The 17,809-nt window shown below is 46.2% G+C and overlaps 1 protein-coding gene across 2 annotated transcripts in view; it reads left to right on the forward strand.

The window, feature by feature from the left end:
- The window catches only part of C10H15orf39 (chromosome 10 C15orf39 homolog), a 30,024-nt gene extending 12,860 nt beyond the window's left edge, over positions 1–17,164 (forward strand). The window contains exons 2-4 of one of the 2 annotated variants that reach the window (XM_074966021.1): positions 309–3,953; positions 10,347–10,380; positions 13,461–13,600. In XM_074966021.1, the coding sequence (XP_074822122.1) occupies positions 368–3,953; positions 10,347–10,380; positions 13,461–13,464 (3,624 nt within the window). In that variant the 5' untranslated portion in view covers positions 309–367 and the 3' untranslated portion in view covers positions 13,465–13,600. Of the gene's footprint in view, positions 1–308; positions 3,954–10,346; positions 10,381–13,460 lie in introns of both variants that reach the window. The other variant, XM_074966020.1, reaches the window with a different exon arrangement.
- The last annotated feature ends 645 nt before the right edge of the window (positions 17,165–17,809 follow it).

The following is a 17,809-nucleotide window of genomic DNA, read 5'->3' on the forward strand; positions in this document are numbered from 1 at the left end:
GATATTTGGTGTTTGCTCATAAAACCCCAGTTTTTGGAATCATGGGATTACATGAAAATCTCAGTTTTCATTTAAACAGTTTATAGTCCTCATGGTTGCAGAGAAAAGGATGAAAAAAGTGACTCTTAAAGGTTTACGAAGTAGAAGGCAAATAAACCTAAAATGTACTCTCTACATTTTACACCCCTGGTTCTCCCCAGCTATTACCAAAATAACATGGCAAGACAATTTTGCATGGCAAGTTTCTGTGTGACTTGATTTTGGCCCCTTTTGCTTAAATCACTGTCTTCCTTTTTCTTCTCTTTCAGGCAAGTCAGAGTGAATCCCCTATTGTGCATTCAGGACACGAGGTGGAGACTGACTTATAATGGCTGGGAAACGACACTCAGAGGACCTGGACCCTGTGACCTACAACAAGTTACCTCGGCTGGAGACAGAGCCAAATTGTGTCCTCCCCATGGGCTTGTGTAAATCGAGCCCCTTGCCTAGTCATGGCTCTGAAAACCATTTCAGCTACAAGGGAACCTACTTTGCTTACCCGCTGCAAAGCCCCGATGGGACTGAGTCTCTGACACACTGGAGTCCAGCTGCATCTTACATACAATATCCAGGTAATGCTGTCAGCCAGCACATGAGGAGAGATGGTGCGCTGATGAACTGCCTGCTGTATGGACGAGAAGCTGAGAGCCTGGGGGTAAGACTACAGAGCTCTGGTGCTGACAAAGGGAAGGACAGCATGGTCCGAGACCACCTGGTTGTTCAGGAGAAGTGGGCAAATCATATGCAGCAGGCTCAGGGCCACGCTTTCCCAGTGCAAAAACCTGCGCTCATAAACAAAACAGTTGCTCAGGCACCTTCAGGTTATGCTACCTTGGCAGTGCCCAAGCCAGTTTATAGAAGCCCTGTTTGCTATGTGGACCCCAGGGCTTCTATGTCCTTACAGACTCAGATGGAGAGCATGCAGAAGAGGCCGTTGGAAATGGAATGGACTGTACCAACCCCAGTATCCTCAGGGCACCATATCCATGTAAAAGACCAGCCATGTGGGACTGCTTTACCCAAGAGAGCCCATCACCCTGATCCCAGGTTCCTGCAGTTACACCAAGGCACAGGGGTTCCCGCTAAAGAGATGGTAGCAGCCTCTGTAGGCTTTCCACCTTACCATGCAGCATTTGAGAAATACAGAGCACATCAAAGCACCTCCTTCCTTGAAGCAAACTACCCTGCCGTGTACAACAACCAGAAAAGGGTCAAAGATGTACATGGGAGCAGCTTATCCCAACATACATGGTCCAAGCTACAGCCTTCCGCTGACAGCCCACTGGCCCATTCCCAAACAGCAGCCTATCGGGATAGATCTCCAGCTTGCTACTCGGTGTCTCACTACCCACTGACCTCACACAAGCAGATGTTCCTTTATAAGGAGACCCCTCATGCTGAGGAACAGAATGGCACTCTGTCGACCTTGCCAATTGCAGGTGGCTACAAAGGAACCAACTTTCCAGGAAGTGGGGAACCTCAGCCCTTTTGTAGCACTTACCTGAGGCATCATTCCCCGAGAGGCTATTACACCAGCCCTCTGGAGAGCTATGTGTGTAGCCCAGCTGGTTCAATTCCAGTGGCCTCTCCAGCTTTGAAGCCTGGAGTTTCTTCTAGAGAACCTGAGCTCCAGCAAAATTCCAGCTGCAAAGTGGACTATCTGCAGCAGAACCCCAGTTTTGTTTTTGCCCCTTCTGACATGGCTTTGTACAATGCCTCCGTAGCTAATACGGATGCTGGTCATGATCGACACATTGATAGCAGAGTAGCTACTTCTCATGGGACTCAACTGGTGAGGGAGAACCCCAGAAGCAAAGAGGTTGCTAGCCAGCACAGTGCTTTCCAACCGATCGGTGCTCCAGATAGGCTACCCAACAGCTCCGAAAGGCTCACTGAAGCGCTACCTAAAGGAGAGCCAGGCTATGGGTTGGGCCTGTGTCAGACGGAACAACCCAGCCTGCATAGAAAGGAACAGTCCCACTCAGAGAGAAGGTCCACTTTATCCATGAAAGAGCCTACGCACAGAAACACAGGGATTCATGAAGCTCAGTTAGGAGCTCCCATTGTCATTACTGATAGTCCAGTTCCATACCACCACCACCACAAAAAAGGAGAAGCCCTCAAGGTCAAAGACAGGCTTGTTTCCTCACCCCAGATCATTTCTTCTGAGGAGAGACGGAAAAGCCTGAAAGATGCAGAGAATTCTCCCTCCTCCCCACCTATGCCAGTTATCAACAACGTCTTTAGCCTGGCACCATACCGGGACTACATAGAAGGGTCCAAAGGGTCGGCAGAGATTCCCTTCTCAAAAGATCACCAAGAGGAAGAGTCCCCCTTCCGAAACAGCCTGGCAAGTGGAGACTGTAAGGCTATCTCAGAGTCACCTTCTGCCAAGGATTCATCAGAAAAGCCTATTGGGAAAGAAGCAACCCAGGCCCTAAAAGGAGAGATGGGGATGGGTGAAAACCACAATGCAAAACAGCAGGAGGGAAGCTGTGAGAGCTACAAGCCAAAGATTCTGTCATGCACCCTGCCAGTGAGAAGTGAGCCACAGAATGGCAGCATCAGCGCTCCAGCTGCCACTGGGAACAGGGAACTTACTCAAGATGATGTAGTGCTAGACCTCAGCTTGAAAAAAGAGCTAGTGAAGCCCAATGATCCTCTGAGCCCAGCTGGACAGACTGAGGTGACTCCTAAAGGAGAATGTGGAGAGGAGGAGGCGAAAGAGGGACCACTCAAAAAGCAGAGGGTGTTCGAGGGTTCCAAGACCCAGGCCTTGCCTTTGTCCGTGGAAAATAGCTCTGGGGACAAGAGCAACTTCCAGAGCTCAGCAGCCTTCATGTTCAAAAAATACAAAATCTCGAAATCTATCCCGGCACGTGCAGTGCCCCCAATACAAGCCAACAGTCCCCCGGCAGCTGCCCAGGCCAACAGCCCCCCGACAGCCACGCAGGGTCCCCTGGCAGCCGCCCAGGCCAGCAGCCCCCCGACAGTGACTCAGGGCCCCCCGGAGGCCACCGAAGCCAACAGCCCCCTAAAAGTGACGCAGGGTCCCTCGGCAGCCACCCAGGCCAACAGTTCCCCAGCACCCACCCAGGGCCCCCCAGCAGCAACGCAGGGCTCCCCAGCACCCATCCAGGCCAACAGTCCCCTGGCAGCGACACAGGGCCCCCTAGCAGCCACCCAGGCCAATATCCAACCCTTGCAGATGACGTGCCTTTATCTGAAACTGCCCGACATTTCAAAGTCCCTGCCCCCCAGTGCCCCAGAGGCTTCCCCGGCACTGGGAGAGGCCAACGTCTCGCTGCCCAGCAACTGTGAATCCCCTGCCCAGCAGACTTCATCCAGCCAATATTTCACTGCATTGCACATGTCTCTCTGCAACAGGATTTCATATTTTGTGTCCGGAACATCTCCAGAGCTCCTCAAGCAGTGGCTGAGGAGGGTGGAGCTGGACGGGGAACAGAAAGAGAGCTCAAAATCTCCCCTCAAACCCAAGAATGGTTCCCGGATCCTGGAAGTCCAGAAACCCTCCAAAGGCAAGGAGATCTGGCTGGGTTTCCAGGATGTCAGTGTGCTCCTCAGCAAGCTGCTGTCTCAGTTGGAGACCTTCATGTTCACTCGCAAGTGCCCTTTTCCACATGTGGTTCGAGCAGGTGCCATCTTCATTCCCATTCATGTGGTAAAGGAGAAACTGTTCCCCAATATTTCTGGAGTATCTGTGGACCACGTGCTGCAGGAGCACAAGGTGGAGCTGCGCCCCACCACCCTGTCTGAGGAGAAGCTTTTGAGGGACTTAGAGCTTAAGTGCTGTACTTCCAGGATGCTGAAACTGCTCGCCCTGAAACAGCTGCCTGATGTCTATCCAGACCTTCTGAATCTCCACTGGCATGACTGTATCAAGCACTATCTTGGTAAGTGGTGCTAAATCTCCAGTAAGCCCTTTCCCACCCCTTAGATTGTTCTGCCAATGGGACATTTTCCATATATTAGTAGCTCTCCAAGAAAGGGGTCAGCTGTACGTGTTCAGTAATGGGCATTTTATTGCGTAGCTGAAAATCTGATGTGCTGAAAAGAACATTGATCCTGTCTCTCTTCTGCATTCCCTTTCCCACCACTGCTAACTAGCTGACTAAGGTCAATTGATGTACCCTCCTTGCCAAGCAGCCTGCCTCCCCCTCCATCTGACTCATCCAGTGGTGTTGGGTCACTGGCCAGTGTTTGTAACATAATGCATTCCCCCGGAAACTATCAATCTCGCAGTTCCTGAATTGCAAAATTTCCCACTTGGCCAACACATCCGGTGCAGGTGGATTAGAATGGAGACCAGTTTCTGTTGATACAGGGATAAGTTGGAACTGTGGGAAAAGAAATAAGGAAATGCAGCTTTCTGGGAGAGATACAAGGTTCTTTATAGAAACTGGCCTAAATGTTGTAGTGGCTCTGTAATGCCCAGGCTTTCCAAAATGACCAGTGACTTCGTGTGTCACCATTTTGTGTACCTGCCTTGGCACGCCATAAAGGGGATTGACCTTTAGAGGGCACTTCTTCTGAAAAAGGGTCTCAGGGTGGGTACTCAAAAAGAAAAAGGCACCCAGAATCATTAGTCACTCTTGAAAGCCTTCACCTCAGTCTACAGTGGACAACTTGCAGGTGTGATTAAGTGTTCCCTGTGTGGGCTTGCAAAGTACAGTAACATATACAGCTAGGTGAAGATCCAGCTACTGTCTGGGTCCGGGAGGCCTCCCAGATGCTAATGCAAAGGCGCATTGCATAACCTCTTGGCACCAGGCTCTTGTGGCCTCGCCTGTTGGCAGAAGTGAAACTCATGTTGGGAATTCATAATTGCCTGGAGTGACGTCAGGAAACGATTGTTCTGTACCGAGCTGCAGTGTTCCATTGTATGCAATGCATCTGAGACCGAGCACTGCACTCTGCTACTGGGTGCTCTCTGAAGCACGGAGTGGCTAGTTTAATACCATTTTGTGTTCCTTAAGGAGACCACAGAAGTTGGATAATCACTGGCAGCAACTGGGGGGGCAGGGGGAGACTTTTCCTTCCTCTTCCACTCCCTGTGTCTTGTCCATTTTGGAGACATGAGTTAATAAGCATTAAAATGTTTACAAGCATATTGAAAAGAGCAGTAAGTGGAGAGGAAGAGGAGAAGGATAGATGAGAGGGGAGTGGAAGAAAAGGATAGCAAGGGATGGGGAGGGCAGATAGAAAAGGGAATGATGTGAGGTAGGAAAAAAAGAGAGGGTGAGATTTCCAAAAGCTTTCTGCACTGAGTTAGGGCCGTGCAGAGTCCTCTTGGAAATCTGACACACACAATTTCTTAAAGGTTTTAAGCCACCAAAAAAATTGACAGATGGGAACTTTCAGCAGGTTTTTTGGGTCTATTTTATCTTCTTCTGTAAGGCCCCATCTAAGCCCACCTTCAACCATAGCATGAATGAGGCTGAAAAAACTCTAAATGGGAAGTTTTTTAGAGTTCCCTCTTAAACCTTTTAAAATTTAAATTGTGTGGGAGGCAATCACGGCTTTTCTGTAGTATTCAGCCATGACCAGCTACGCCCCATATTTTAACATTTAAATGGGTGGAGGGTCCAAAACTGCAATTTCAGGAGGCTGAACAATATTAATGAGGTCTGATTCTCCTTGTAGTTGACACATGCTATCATTAGTGACAGCCTTTGGGCATGCCATGTTGCCACTCGACGAGATGGATGGGTCTGGAATGGCTGTGGGTTAGGTTCTGATCCCACCCTCTAATGATTTACCTCAGTTGATCAAGTGTTGGGTGTCTCCTGTGATGCTTGTGAATGTGGCCATCCCCTCACGTCTGCCCTCAGGCCTGCTTGGAATGTCATGCATCATGCCAGGCAGGATTCCATTGCCGGTTCTGCTCCTGACCCTACCCAGGGGCTGTTGTGCCAGAGGAATTGAAGGCAGCCAGCCAGTTTTCCCGCCTGGTTCCAAACCTGCATGGAAGATGTTGCAGCCAGCTGCCCCAGTGTCCTGCTAGCAAGGGAGGGAAGGGAGCTGAGAATGGAAGGGGGTCAGGGTGTATGGCATAGGCAGAAAGGGGACAGAGCAGGCAGGGGTATGTTTGGTGGATAAACTAGTCCATTGTATAACATGTTGAATTGTGCGCACACAGTCTGGCCAGAAGGGCCTATGAGTGCCTGGCCTTACCCTCTGATTTTTCTCTGGACATGGTGACATGCCTCAAGAGAACAGCTCTTTTGCTGTCAGAAATGTCATAGGATTGGCAGGACGGTAGAAATTGAAGGGCGTGGCAGATGCCTCATGGCAAGGTGTAGTGATCTTTGCAGTGGAATCTCTCTAAAAAGAAATATCAAGCCTGCGGCTGTCCGATCCTTGCCACAGAGCTCTATGAACTCTCTCCTGTACTGCAGTATATGACGGTCTGGTCAGGGCTCAGGGGTGCAATCCAGACCAGTGAGGGGTTATCACCCTTGGCCTGTAACCCTGGATGCCTCACAATGTTTTGTAGCTCCCAGCCTGGGCCAGTCACAACCAGCCTGCCACCATGTAGGTCACACCTTGAGTGTCTGTGTGCTTAGATGGCCCTTGTTCAGCAGCTCTGACCCCAGCAGCCAGTCTACAGCCCCATTCTGGTTTCCACCAACCTGGGTTACAACCAGCAAGATGATCCCAACACACTCCCAATCCCAAATTTCCCCCAAACCGTGTGCTCTGCAATGTTCAGACCTCTCCTGGATGGTTCAGAAGAATAATATGGTTCGTTTGTTCCTCTAAAGACAAACACATCACAACTTATTAACTTAACTTGGGGGCAAGTACAGCCTTCTGTTCAAACACAGCAGAGAGCTGGTTTATGGTCAGAATAAAATCTGCTTATTAACAATAGGACATAAGTGATGCCAAGTAAAAAGAATAAAGCTAGAAAGGGTTACAAGTAAAACAAAAGTGAAAACACGCATCTAAAAGTCTAAACTTAATCTAGCAAGATACCGGCTTTGTTCAAGATGGTTTCTCACCTGTCATTCTTTTTCCTATTCATGGTTGACTTTCCGTCAGGACCTTCCACAAAAGTACAAGGTTCTGGCTTCCCTTGTCATCTTAGGTGAAAGATCTTTGCATAAGCAAGTTTCTGTCCTACATTCAGTTCTAGAGATTTCAACCTCCCCTTTGGTTGAAGGACCCATCCTTCTCAGCTTGCAAGGGCTCTGTTCCCTTGTCTGTCTAGCAGTGGATGCCAAAGATGGCTTCAAGTCTTTGCTTATATCTTCCAAAGTTCCAATGACTTTTTGTTTCAAGGGACAGGAAGGCCTCCTGCTATTTTCCCTTCCTGTGATCTTCCCACCCCATGGCTGGTTTCTATGTAAATGGGGCTTCCATTGTTTTTAGTCACACCTTGCTTAATCTCTTTGGAGACAAATAGCTGGCCGTGACATTCCCTCCTGTCTGGGCAGACTGTACAGCCTAATATCAATGAGCATCCATGATTCCCTATGTAGTGTTTAATACATACCGATGACATGGGTTTTAGCCCACGAAAGCAAATGCTCAAATAAATTTATTAGTCTCTAAGGTGCTACAAGTACTCCTCGTTCTTTTTACAATTCATAATGATATTGATCACCATGTGTTCTTAGTTTTCAGAAGAGACCTAGCTTGATATGTTATAACACAGTAATATTGTAAACAATTGCTTGATTCAATTGCTTATCACTTGAGGTTCAGTGCCCCCCAACCTGTCTTTATAGACCAGTAAAGCTTTGCAATGTATTCTTTGAAAAGTAAAACCCAACCCAGTGTCTGTCTCCTGCTGGGTGTAGACGTCTTCTCCCTCACCTGTTAGTGTGAGATTTGCCTCCACCTCTTGTTAGCTTGATGGGTCTGGTTCTGTGATGCATAAATACATTCTCATTGACTTCCAAAGTACTTGAGAAGTAACTCCCAGGTGGGGAAAACACATTCCTTTTGTCTAGGGCAGACCTGTTTACCGACTCTTCCTGGCATAACTGGTTTACATACACTTGAGTCATAATTTCACTCTTAATACACACCACATATTGCACAAGGATATTAATGATCAGTGTGTTAGTTTTCAAATAATACCTCACAAGGCATATTTTGTACAAAGATTATGACAACAGTGTGCAGGGTGTGAATACAGGGGTGCTTAGTGTCACAGCGGGTAAATGTGTGTAGCTTGGAGTGCCCTTAATCCTACCTGTGGCATTTAACACTCTTCTGCTCCTACCCCATGAAACAAGGTACCCTGCCCCTGAGCTCTATCAGTCTAACCAGTCATTCATGTTCTTGCTCACTGCTACCAGATACCATGGTGATGGGTAGTCTTTCAGACAGCAAATAGATAGATCAGAGCTGCAGAGCAGGTGTGAGAATTCTAGGTCAAGGCACTGCTTGGCATTCAGTTCAGAAGCCCCTTTTCCCCAGTGCAGATCATGCGGGGAATAGTCTGCTGTATTTCAGTCAGCACTCGCTCCAGGCTAAGAAACTAACTGAATTTTAAAACCAAACAGCACCCGAAGCAGAATGTTTGTTTGTTCTAATCCAAACAAAGTAGCTTTACCTTTTGGGTCCAAGCAGTTATTTAGCATGGGGTAGAGTGGGCCAAGATGGGCAATGTATGCTCACAGCACCTTTTGATTTTCTTCAGCATCTTCTATCACTGCTTGGATATGCGCCCTGTGTTGTGATGACAGAGACTTGCTGTGATCTGGAGAGGGACAGCTGGTCACAGCTCGGGGCATAGGGAAGTAGCAAACTGCTCCAATTTTACCTTAGCAGACTGTACAAGTGAGATATATTGTCCTGATCTGCCTATGCGCTGTAGATGGCTGTGTTCCCTTACTGTATTTTTTTATCTTAAGCAGATGGTTACATTCTTGGGATGTCCCTTAATTTTAAAGGGATGTATTCTGTCCCTGTGGGAGGGATACCTGCTCCAGTTGAATTCTCAGTGGCTGCATTTCTTTTGCATACTCTGGCTGTGAATGGCACCCAAAACCAGCCCTTTAAATAGATGCTCCAAGCTACTAACTGTCCACATATGAACCTGTAACAGCAGAGATTTGGAATAAAAAACAGGGCAAAGGAGCCTAAAAACTCTTGACCTCTAACTGCTGTGACTGTACAATCACCTGCTTTTGTGGCAGTTAAAATGTCTTTCTAGTCATTAGGGCCCTGTTCAGCAAAGCAATTAAACACATGTTTAACGTGAAGCATGTATAGTCCATCGATGTGCTTTGCTGAATAGGGGCTTTGGTCATCTCTAGGTTCCATTAATGAGAAGGATGGAGGTCTTTGCTGTTATCCCTCTCTTCTGTACATTTAGATGTCTTTGAAGGTGTCTTCACTGGCATTAGCATCTCTTTTCGAGTGTTAAAGATAAATCTCCCACAGAAGGTTTGCGCTTGCCCCTATGATGTCGCAAGGCAGTAACTGGAGGAGCACTGCATCATTAGAGGCCCTAGTGTTGGGATGAGGTGTTGAGGTCTGTCCTTCCCATTCCCCCCATGGAAAAAGTCAATGGAAAAGTTACTGAGTGTGTTATTCAGGTCAACCCTTGCTGACATTTCTTTGGGAACTTTGGTTTGCTTTGTCTTGTGTAGGCAGAGCCAGTTGGCCAACTTTGACCAGAAACAAAGGGTCTGATCCCTATATGGAACATGTAGATGGGATTCTGTGCAGAGCTAACTGGACTTATTTCCACTGAAAGCCTTAATTACCAGAAAGATGGTGTGTTCCCAGCATGTGCACCCAGACCCAGCCTGTGTTTCTGCAAGGGAAGTACCTCTTGCAATTTTTTTGGAGTGACCCACACAGAAGGTATATTAAACCAGGCCCCTGGCACAATGAGATTACAATTCCCATTTTATTCTCAATGGAATCACCATGCTTTAGAGCCTGGCCCTGGAAGGTGCTGAGTGCTTTTGGTTTGGAGGTGTCCTGTCCCTTGTGGAATCAAACCCTCAATTCCATATCAGTCACAATGCAAATCAACCAAGATTTTGCTAGGAAGTCCCAGCTCCTCTGGCCTGGTGAAATCCCTCTGCAACCTTAGCAATAGGTTGTGCAGGGCTCTAAGTGATTAGGGGAAAAGAGATTACTCCGATTTCCCCAGGGGATCAGTTTGTACCCTGAAGAAACCAAGCATAAGTCTCTCTTTGTTTCAAAGTAGAGACTGTGATCCTACCGTAACTAGTTCCAACTGCCCCTTCCTAGTAGCCTTTGAATAGTGTCATCTTTGCTGCACTTCAGATGATTACCAATAACTTTATTTCTTACAGGTCCAAGTTCACAAGCTGGCCAGCATGCCTCCAAGTAGGTATTTGTTCTTTGTGTGTGTTTTTAATATATTAAAAACAGTTGAAACCATGCTGTTGGGGAGAACCCCCCAGTTATTTATGGGGCACACAGATGAAGTGGCACTGGTGTCTGAGCAACTGGCCTTCCATCACAATACTGGACAACAGATTACCATCTGCCCATGTGTATGTAACAGTCTGTCTGGAGGAGACAAGAGAGGGAATGACTGGCCTAGAGTGTGTTGGCAAAACTGGAATAATTCTTGACAAATTATTCCTGCCTATTCCTCCCCTCAATATGCCTTTAAAATCCCATCCAGAACAAATCACTTTCAAAGGAGCTGAAGGGAGTTAGGTGCCCAAATCCTTTAGACTCCTTGGAAAATCCCACCCCAAATAATTGGACACTATTTGGTCATTAGATACAACGTAGTTTTGAACACTTACTAAGAGAACATTGACTATCTTTGCTAATTCTGTTTTTAAATTGTATAGGGGTAAAAGCCCCTACTCCAAGAATAATTCTCAATGGTTCATTGTTAAACTGGGAGGATGCACCTAGTGAGGTATTTAAAGGGTATGTCTGGGTCTGGTACTACTCAATATTTTCATTTGCAACATAACTGATGGAGTGGAGGCTCCACTCACAAAATTTGTGGATGACACTATGCTGGGAGGGGTTGCTAGCACTTTGGAGGACAGAATTAGAATTCAGAAAGGTCTTGACAAATTGACGAATTTGGTCTGAAATCAACAGGATGAAATGCAATGAAGACAAGTGCAAAGTACTAGACTTAAGAAGGAAAAATAAAATAACAAATACAAAATGGGGAATAACTGTCTAGGCAGTAGTGCTGCTGAAAAGGATCTGGGGGTTATAGTGTATCTCAAATTGAATGAGTCAACAGTGTGATGCTGCAGTGAAAAAGGCAATTGTGATTCTAGGATGAATTAAGAGTGATGTATGTAAGACACAAGAGGTAATTGTTCTACTTTACTCAGCAGTGGTGAGGCCTCAGCTCCAGTCTGGAGCACTGCACTTTGAGAAAGATGTGAACAAATTGGAGAGACTCCAGAGGAGAGCAACAAAAATTTATGAGGTTTAGAAAACATAGCCTATGAGTAAGCCCCTTCGTTTTCAGTTCAAACCGATTTTTACTGAAAAAATCTTCGATTTTATAAAAAGCGTTTGTTTGTTTTTTCCAATTTTCACCCTACTTTTGTAGCATTCAAATATATAAAAAAAGTACTTGTTTTATTAGGAAAATACAAGACATTGCATGAGATATATGTACGATAATACATTAGTCTGTGTGTGTGTGTGTGTGTGTATGCAAAGCTGCCTGTTGAAGCAAGGCTATGTATTCGTTTAGAAGAGACACCCAATAAACAAACAGGCACGCGTGCAAGCTCTGAAGCGTGTGCGCATCTGAACATACTGATGAATCTCACGCTCACCACGTATACATTTCAAGCTGTTAGCAGATAAGTTTAAAGATCTGACACACTCAAATGGGAAGGAAACGAAAACCTGTATCAGTATGTGTTTCAGAACACAAGGAAATATTCGAAAGTTTAAAAAAAACAAAAACAGGAGAAAAGGATGAAGTTGAGTGTATGCGCTGCAAATGGTGTGGCCCAATTATTACATGTAAATATTTATAGGCTAACAGTTCTAAGTCTGCAACAGTAAACTGTTTGTTCAAATTAAAAGTTTTATTTGGAGATTAGAGAGATACTGTTTTCTTAAAATCAGAGGTGGCATTGTGTATTAAGTTCTGTTTTTAGTTCTGCAGCAAACCACATTGAATTCCATTCATCAAAGCATTAATCTACTGAATACTTCCCCCTCACCCCCATCCTTCTGTCCACCAAAATAAAACCTGATATTTATCCAGAAAAATTATTAATAGTTTTTTCCACCAATTTTCACCTGTTTTTGTTGTTGTAGCAATAAACACCGATAAATTCATGGAAAAATTAAATAAAATAAAACCTGAAAATGAAGGGCCCTACCTATGAGGAAAGGCTGAAAGATGGGGGCATGTTTAGTCTAGAGAAGAGACGGCTGGGGGAGATCTGATAAGTATGTTTTAAAGAGGATGGTGATCAATTGTTTTCCATAGCTGGACAAGAAGTAATCAGTTTAGTTTACAACAAGGGAAATTTAGTTTGGATTGTGTGGGGAAATCTTTCTAATCACAAAGACCATCAAGCACTGGACGAGGTTACCAATGGAATCCCCAGCACTAGAAGTTTTTAAGAACAGTTTAGATAAATGGGGATGGTCAAGGTATACTTACCCCTGTTTCAGTGTGGACAAATGGACTAGATGACCCCTTGAGGTCCCTTCCAGCCCTACATTTCTGTGATATCCTAGATCAGATCTCATCAGTACATGATGGCTTCCATTTCCTCATGCTCTAGGCAAAAGCAGGGGCTAGAACAAGGAGAAGCAGTGCAGAAGTGGCCTCCTATCCACGCTCTGAAGGTTACCCTGTTCTTTTAACTTGATGGTAATTGACTCAGAGCAACTGGAGAGTTGTAGAATAAGCTGATCTTGTTTAAATCGTGAGGGTGGGGCGTGGGCAGGAGCTAATGGAACCCAGTTTTTTGACAGTAGAACATCATTGCCAGAAACACTATAATCTGGAGGTAGCACTTCCATGACAGCCATTTAAAACCCATGGCAGAGCCTCCACTGGTAGCTAATGGCATAGGTTCAAATTCCTCATCCTAGTCATAGGCTGGTGGGTAACCACAGTGCCACGGTATACTCTCTTCTCCCTCATAAGCATAATGGAATTCTCCTAGGCACTGCTGTCAGAGGAATACAGCAGGGAGTGCTCCATCTCTACAGGTGCTGGATCTGAAGGGACCTTTTTACCAGGCTCCCTTTCAGGTCACTGGAAGTAAGCCCTAAAGAAGGAGGAAATGGAGCCCATTGCATTTTGGCTAGTGACTAGGGTTGAAATTATATGGTGTGCCTATGGCTTCAGTTCTTACAGATGTCGGTCCACACAGTGCAATGAGGGCTTTATTTTAAGTAGGTGAAGGCGCTAACTTAACTGACCGTGTTCTCTCTTCCTCACCTAGGTGAACCTGGTGCAGGGACTCTGACAGATGAAGGCAAAGCAGTAGCAGTGGATTATGTGAAGAAGAAAGCAACTGGAGGCCTGATGGCTGCAAGAGCTGGAACGTCGGCCAACTTGTTCAAGGGAAAGCACAGGAAAGGAAAGTTTCTGATCTCGTCTAAGCAGGCGTCTTCTTTCCAGGAGGTGGCTGCTGCACTGGGACCAGAGAAAACCCAGCCGCTTGACGAGAAGCCTCAGGGAAACTGCTCCCCTCCTGATGGAGGGGATACTTTGCTCAAGGATGGGAGATCATCTTCCCAAGTTGTTCCCAGCTCCCTGGATTCAAAACCAAATGGACTCCCACTACCCTCTGGTGCCAAGAGGCAACTTCTCCAAACCCACAAGCCTTGTAGGACCCTTCAGCTGAAGCTGACCAGTAAGTCATCCAGAAAGACCAGGAGTACCTCAAGGGTTCTGCACCTCCGGAACTCAATGGTCCGGATCAAATTCCAGAGGGTCCTTCAGGGAGCACAGAGGACTCCTCGCCATGACACTAGGGGGATGAGGGGGAGGGGTCCAGCTTCAAGGCGAGGCTGCTCCCTCCTCACCAAGACCTTCAGGCACGATGCAGAGAGTCTGACCTCCCCATCCAGGTACCCGGAACTGGTGGGCAAGCGGATCAGACATCTGTATGAGGAGAATGACAAGACAGAGGCCTGGTACCAGGGAGTGGTGCTGAGGATCCACAAGCGTCACAAGGACCCCCTCAAGACCGTGTATGAGGTGAAGTATGACAGCGAGCCCGAGTGGCAGTACTACCTGGAGATCCTGCAGGACTACAAGAAAGGCTGGCTGAAAGTGGATGAATGAAAGTGAACCTTGGCCATTGCTGGTGGCTCGCAGCACTAGTGGCTCCAACTCAGTAAGAGTAAAAAGCTACAGGGCTTGTTTATTGTCTTCCGCACCATGGTCCCATCTCTATCAATGGACTAAACGCACCCAGGTGTCGATGGAGAGAAATGCCACATAACTAAATGAGTTCATTCCTTCCTCCTCCGCCACTCACTCTGCACCTTCTGAATGGACACCAAAGCACTGCTGTGCCTTGTGCCTGTAGTGGGAAGTCCAGAAGATAAATTCCACATGGAAGGTCACTGGGCTTGGTTCAGTGGGAGAGGAAAATTGCATCTATTCAAAGCAATATTTCCCTCAGGCTGACCATTCTCCCCTAGTCCATAACTTCCCATCGTTCCTTACTGGCACAGATATCCCCCACCGGGGAGAGCAGTCTCCTTCCTGGAGGCTGGGCTCTCCCATGGAGGCCACCTTCAGTGTTCAAAGGGGACAGGCCCTCCACGTGCACAACCCCAGCAGCCTATAGAGGGCACCACACCAAGCACATGTAGCTCAGGAATAGGAGCAGGGAAGTGGTGTCACTCTGTTTTTCCACTAGGCACCTTTTCTTTTCATCTCTCTTTACACAACCTCCCAGCCATGCTCATCCCTCGGTTTTCAGATGGAATGTATTTCTGCTCTTATGCTCCCCTGACTGACAGTTTGTGTGGGTTTCTGTTAAAAATGCACCCTATGAGCAATCCCCCCTGGGTCTAGCTGGTGTCTGCTGGAGATACAACATCCTTGAAACTGAGGTGCAATTGGACGTGTGGGGCTTGATTCTGCTGCCAAGGAGTCAGTGGGAGTCAGGCCATGGCTTTCCGTGAAGCAGGATCTGTCTCTTAGTCAAATTTTGTGATTTCCTGCACTCTATGCAATCCCCTTGGCGATGGTTTGATCTTGCACAGGATCTAAACTGGTCCTGAATTTGGTCCTTATACATCTCCCCCTGTCCGCCAACACACACAGCTTCTTAATTTTTTTAATATTTCTTTTTAGTTTAATATTCTATGGGGGATTTTGAAAGTGCATTTTCTGTGGAGCTGGAAGCTTTACAAGAGACAGACTAAGCTCACTCACGTTAGCTGCCTCATTGCTTCCAGAGCAGCTTGCGTGGGCTTGCTGATGGGTGCTTTTAAGAACACTTCAGAATGTACAGCAATGATTGGCTGGGACAAGGGCAGTAACTGGCTCTGTTTTCCATTGCTAATCTTGTAAACCTTTCCACTTTCAACCAAGACTGGCTGATCTGTATCTGATCTGCTTTGCAGAAGTAACCATGTGTTTTGTTTTGTTTTTTTATGGGGAAGGGGTTCTTTGGTTCAATGTGGGTTTTTTGAGGGGAGGGGGAGGATGGGGACCTTTACTTTCTGCCGCTAAAGGAAGAAAAGCTAACCATGAGGGGAGCTGCTCTAAGAACTACCATCTACATCTTCATTGCAGTGCTCCCCATCACTCAGCCAACTTTTGCTTCTCCCTCCTTCTTTACACATACTTTATTCATTTAATATAGCTTCTTGCTTTAATACCCTGCCCTTTTTAATCATGAAGGGCTACAGAGATTAAACAGAACATTGGGATTATGACTTCCATAGTTACAGGACTGATTTTGTTTTGAATGAAAACATTTTAAAAATGTTATGAACTTACCTTTGTAAGGAGCTGCTGCCTTGAGGTTTTTGTTTGTTTTATTTAAACTTTTGGCTTCACTTGTTAACTTTGCTGAATCAAGGTGGAGTGAGATAGTGTCACCGCTTAGTAGCTCGCTTCTTGTGTCGTACCTAAGAGACATTCTGAGTGGGTTTTAAAGACTGATTTATTTTTATTTTTTTAAACCTGATTACAATGCAAGTCCTGGATGCTCACTCCTGGGTGTCTTTCTTAAGGAGCTCTTAGGGAATGCACATGCTGGTGAAAATCCTTTATACTTGACAAGGAAATGGGGACGATCCTAATGTAACAATAAAATGGGGGTGAGGAGAGAGACCTCAGATATGTCTTCAGAACAGCTATAATTTCATTTCCTATAACACTGTCATGATTCCAGACACAATACTGAAGTCTCCCTCTCATCAGCTGAAGTGAATGGCTAAGAACTGACACATCTATGCTCCACCAGGCAACCAAACGGGACTGGCTATTGTGCGGTGGAGAAGTATAAAAGCAGACTCTACACACAGGTATTTTCAGCTGGTCGGGGGAGCAGAGGAACAAGTTAAGAGAAAAAATTTTTTTTCACTACAAGAAGTATTTATTTTCAATCTACAAAACTAAAACCAGTGGACTAGTCTTTCCAAAACGGTGTTTTCCTGCTTCTGGAGGCAGTTGCTGCTGCATTGAGTACCATTTTATTTTTAAAATGCTTGTACTGAACACGCAGGCGACTTGGAAAGAGGGGTTCTCTGTGCCGTTCATGCACTCTCTTGCCACGTGCAGTCTGTGAGTAGCATTGTAAAGTGATTCGGAGACCAGTGTTTGTAAATAATATTGTAATTTTTTTGTATAGAGTTGAAGTGGGAGAAAGTCCTTCATGTTATTTAATATTTTGTAAGAATATCACCGTAAGAGGTGCCTCGCCCTGATTAAAGTGTTTGTTTTGTTTTTGAATACTCTGGATTTCTCATTATCCATGTTATTACAGTAGCACCCAATCTGTTACTGGCCCTGTTGTGTAAGGCACTGTATGTACCCAGAGTACGAAATGATCCTTGCCCCGATGAGCCTGCAATCTAAATAGATGTGACAGATGAAGAGTGGGAGGGGAAACAGGAACAGGCCGGAGAAACAACTTGCCAAAAATCTGTCCATGACAAAGCCAGAAATAATACCCAGATCCCCAGAAGCCCAGGTCAGTGCCTTTATAAATCAGACTATGTGGCATAGGCTAAATCCTGTTTTGCTTCAGTGGGACTGCTCCTGTGATCAAACGAGCAGGATTTGACCCTGTGTCTGATAATTGTCTGTCTTACATACACAAACAAAGCTGCCTGTGGAGTTTTATCCTGTTTCCATTGAAGCAGAAGGGTGTTCTATTGTTGATTGCAGTGGGAACCGGGGAAGATCTATGCTATGCTGTTCTGCCTTTCAGTATTGACTGGGTCTTATATTCGCACTTTGCCTTCACCCACTTTGGAAAAATTTGTTGCACAGAATCAAACTGCACTTAGTCCTGCTGGACCTCAGCCATTGCTACTCCACAGCTGTTGACCCTCACCTCTGTGTTCTTAGGGGAGGTCTGGGGAGGAGGTGACCATATCACGGGACTCCATGTGCAGCCCCCAGCTATGTGCTGCTCCAGTGGTACAGAGGGGATGCAAAAGTGCTACAAGGGGCCAGGGGACAATTCCCCTGACACAGGAACAGCACAAGGCCACTGTTGATTAAGTGTATAGTCAATTGCTTGACCACGCTTTGGTTTGATATGAAATCAATTCAAGAGACCAAATAACCAATATCAGTCAGCGTTATGGCTAAAAA

The sequence above is a fragment of the Natator depressus genome, chromosome 10 (assembly GCF_965152275.1).
Source record: "Natator depressus isolate rNatDep1 chromosome 10, rNatDep2.hap1, whole genome shotgun sequence".
NCBI classification, from domain to species: Eukaryota; Metazoa; Chordata; order Testudines; family Cheloniidae; genus Natator; species Natator depressus.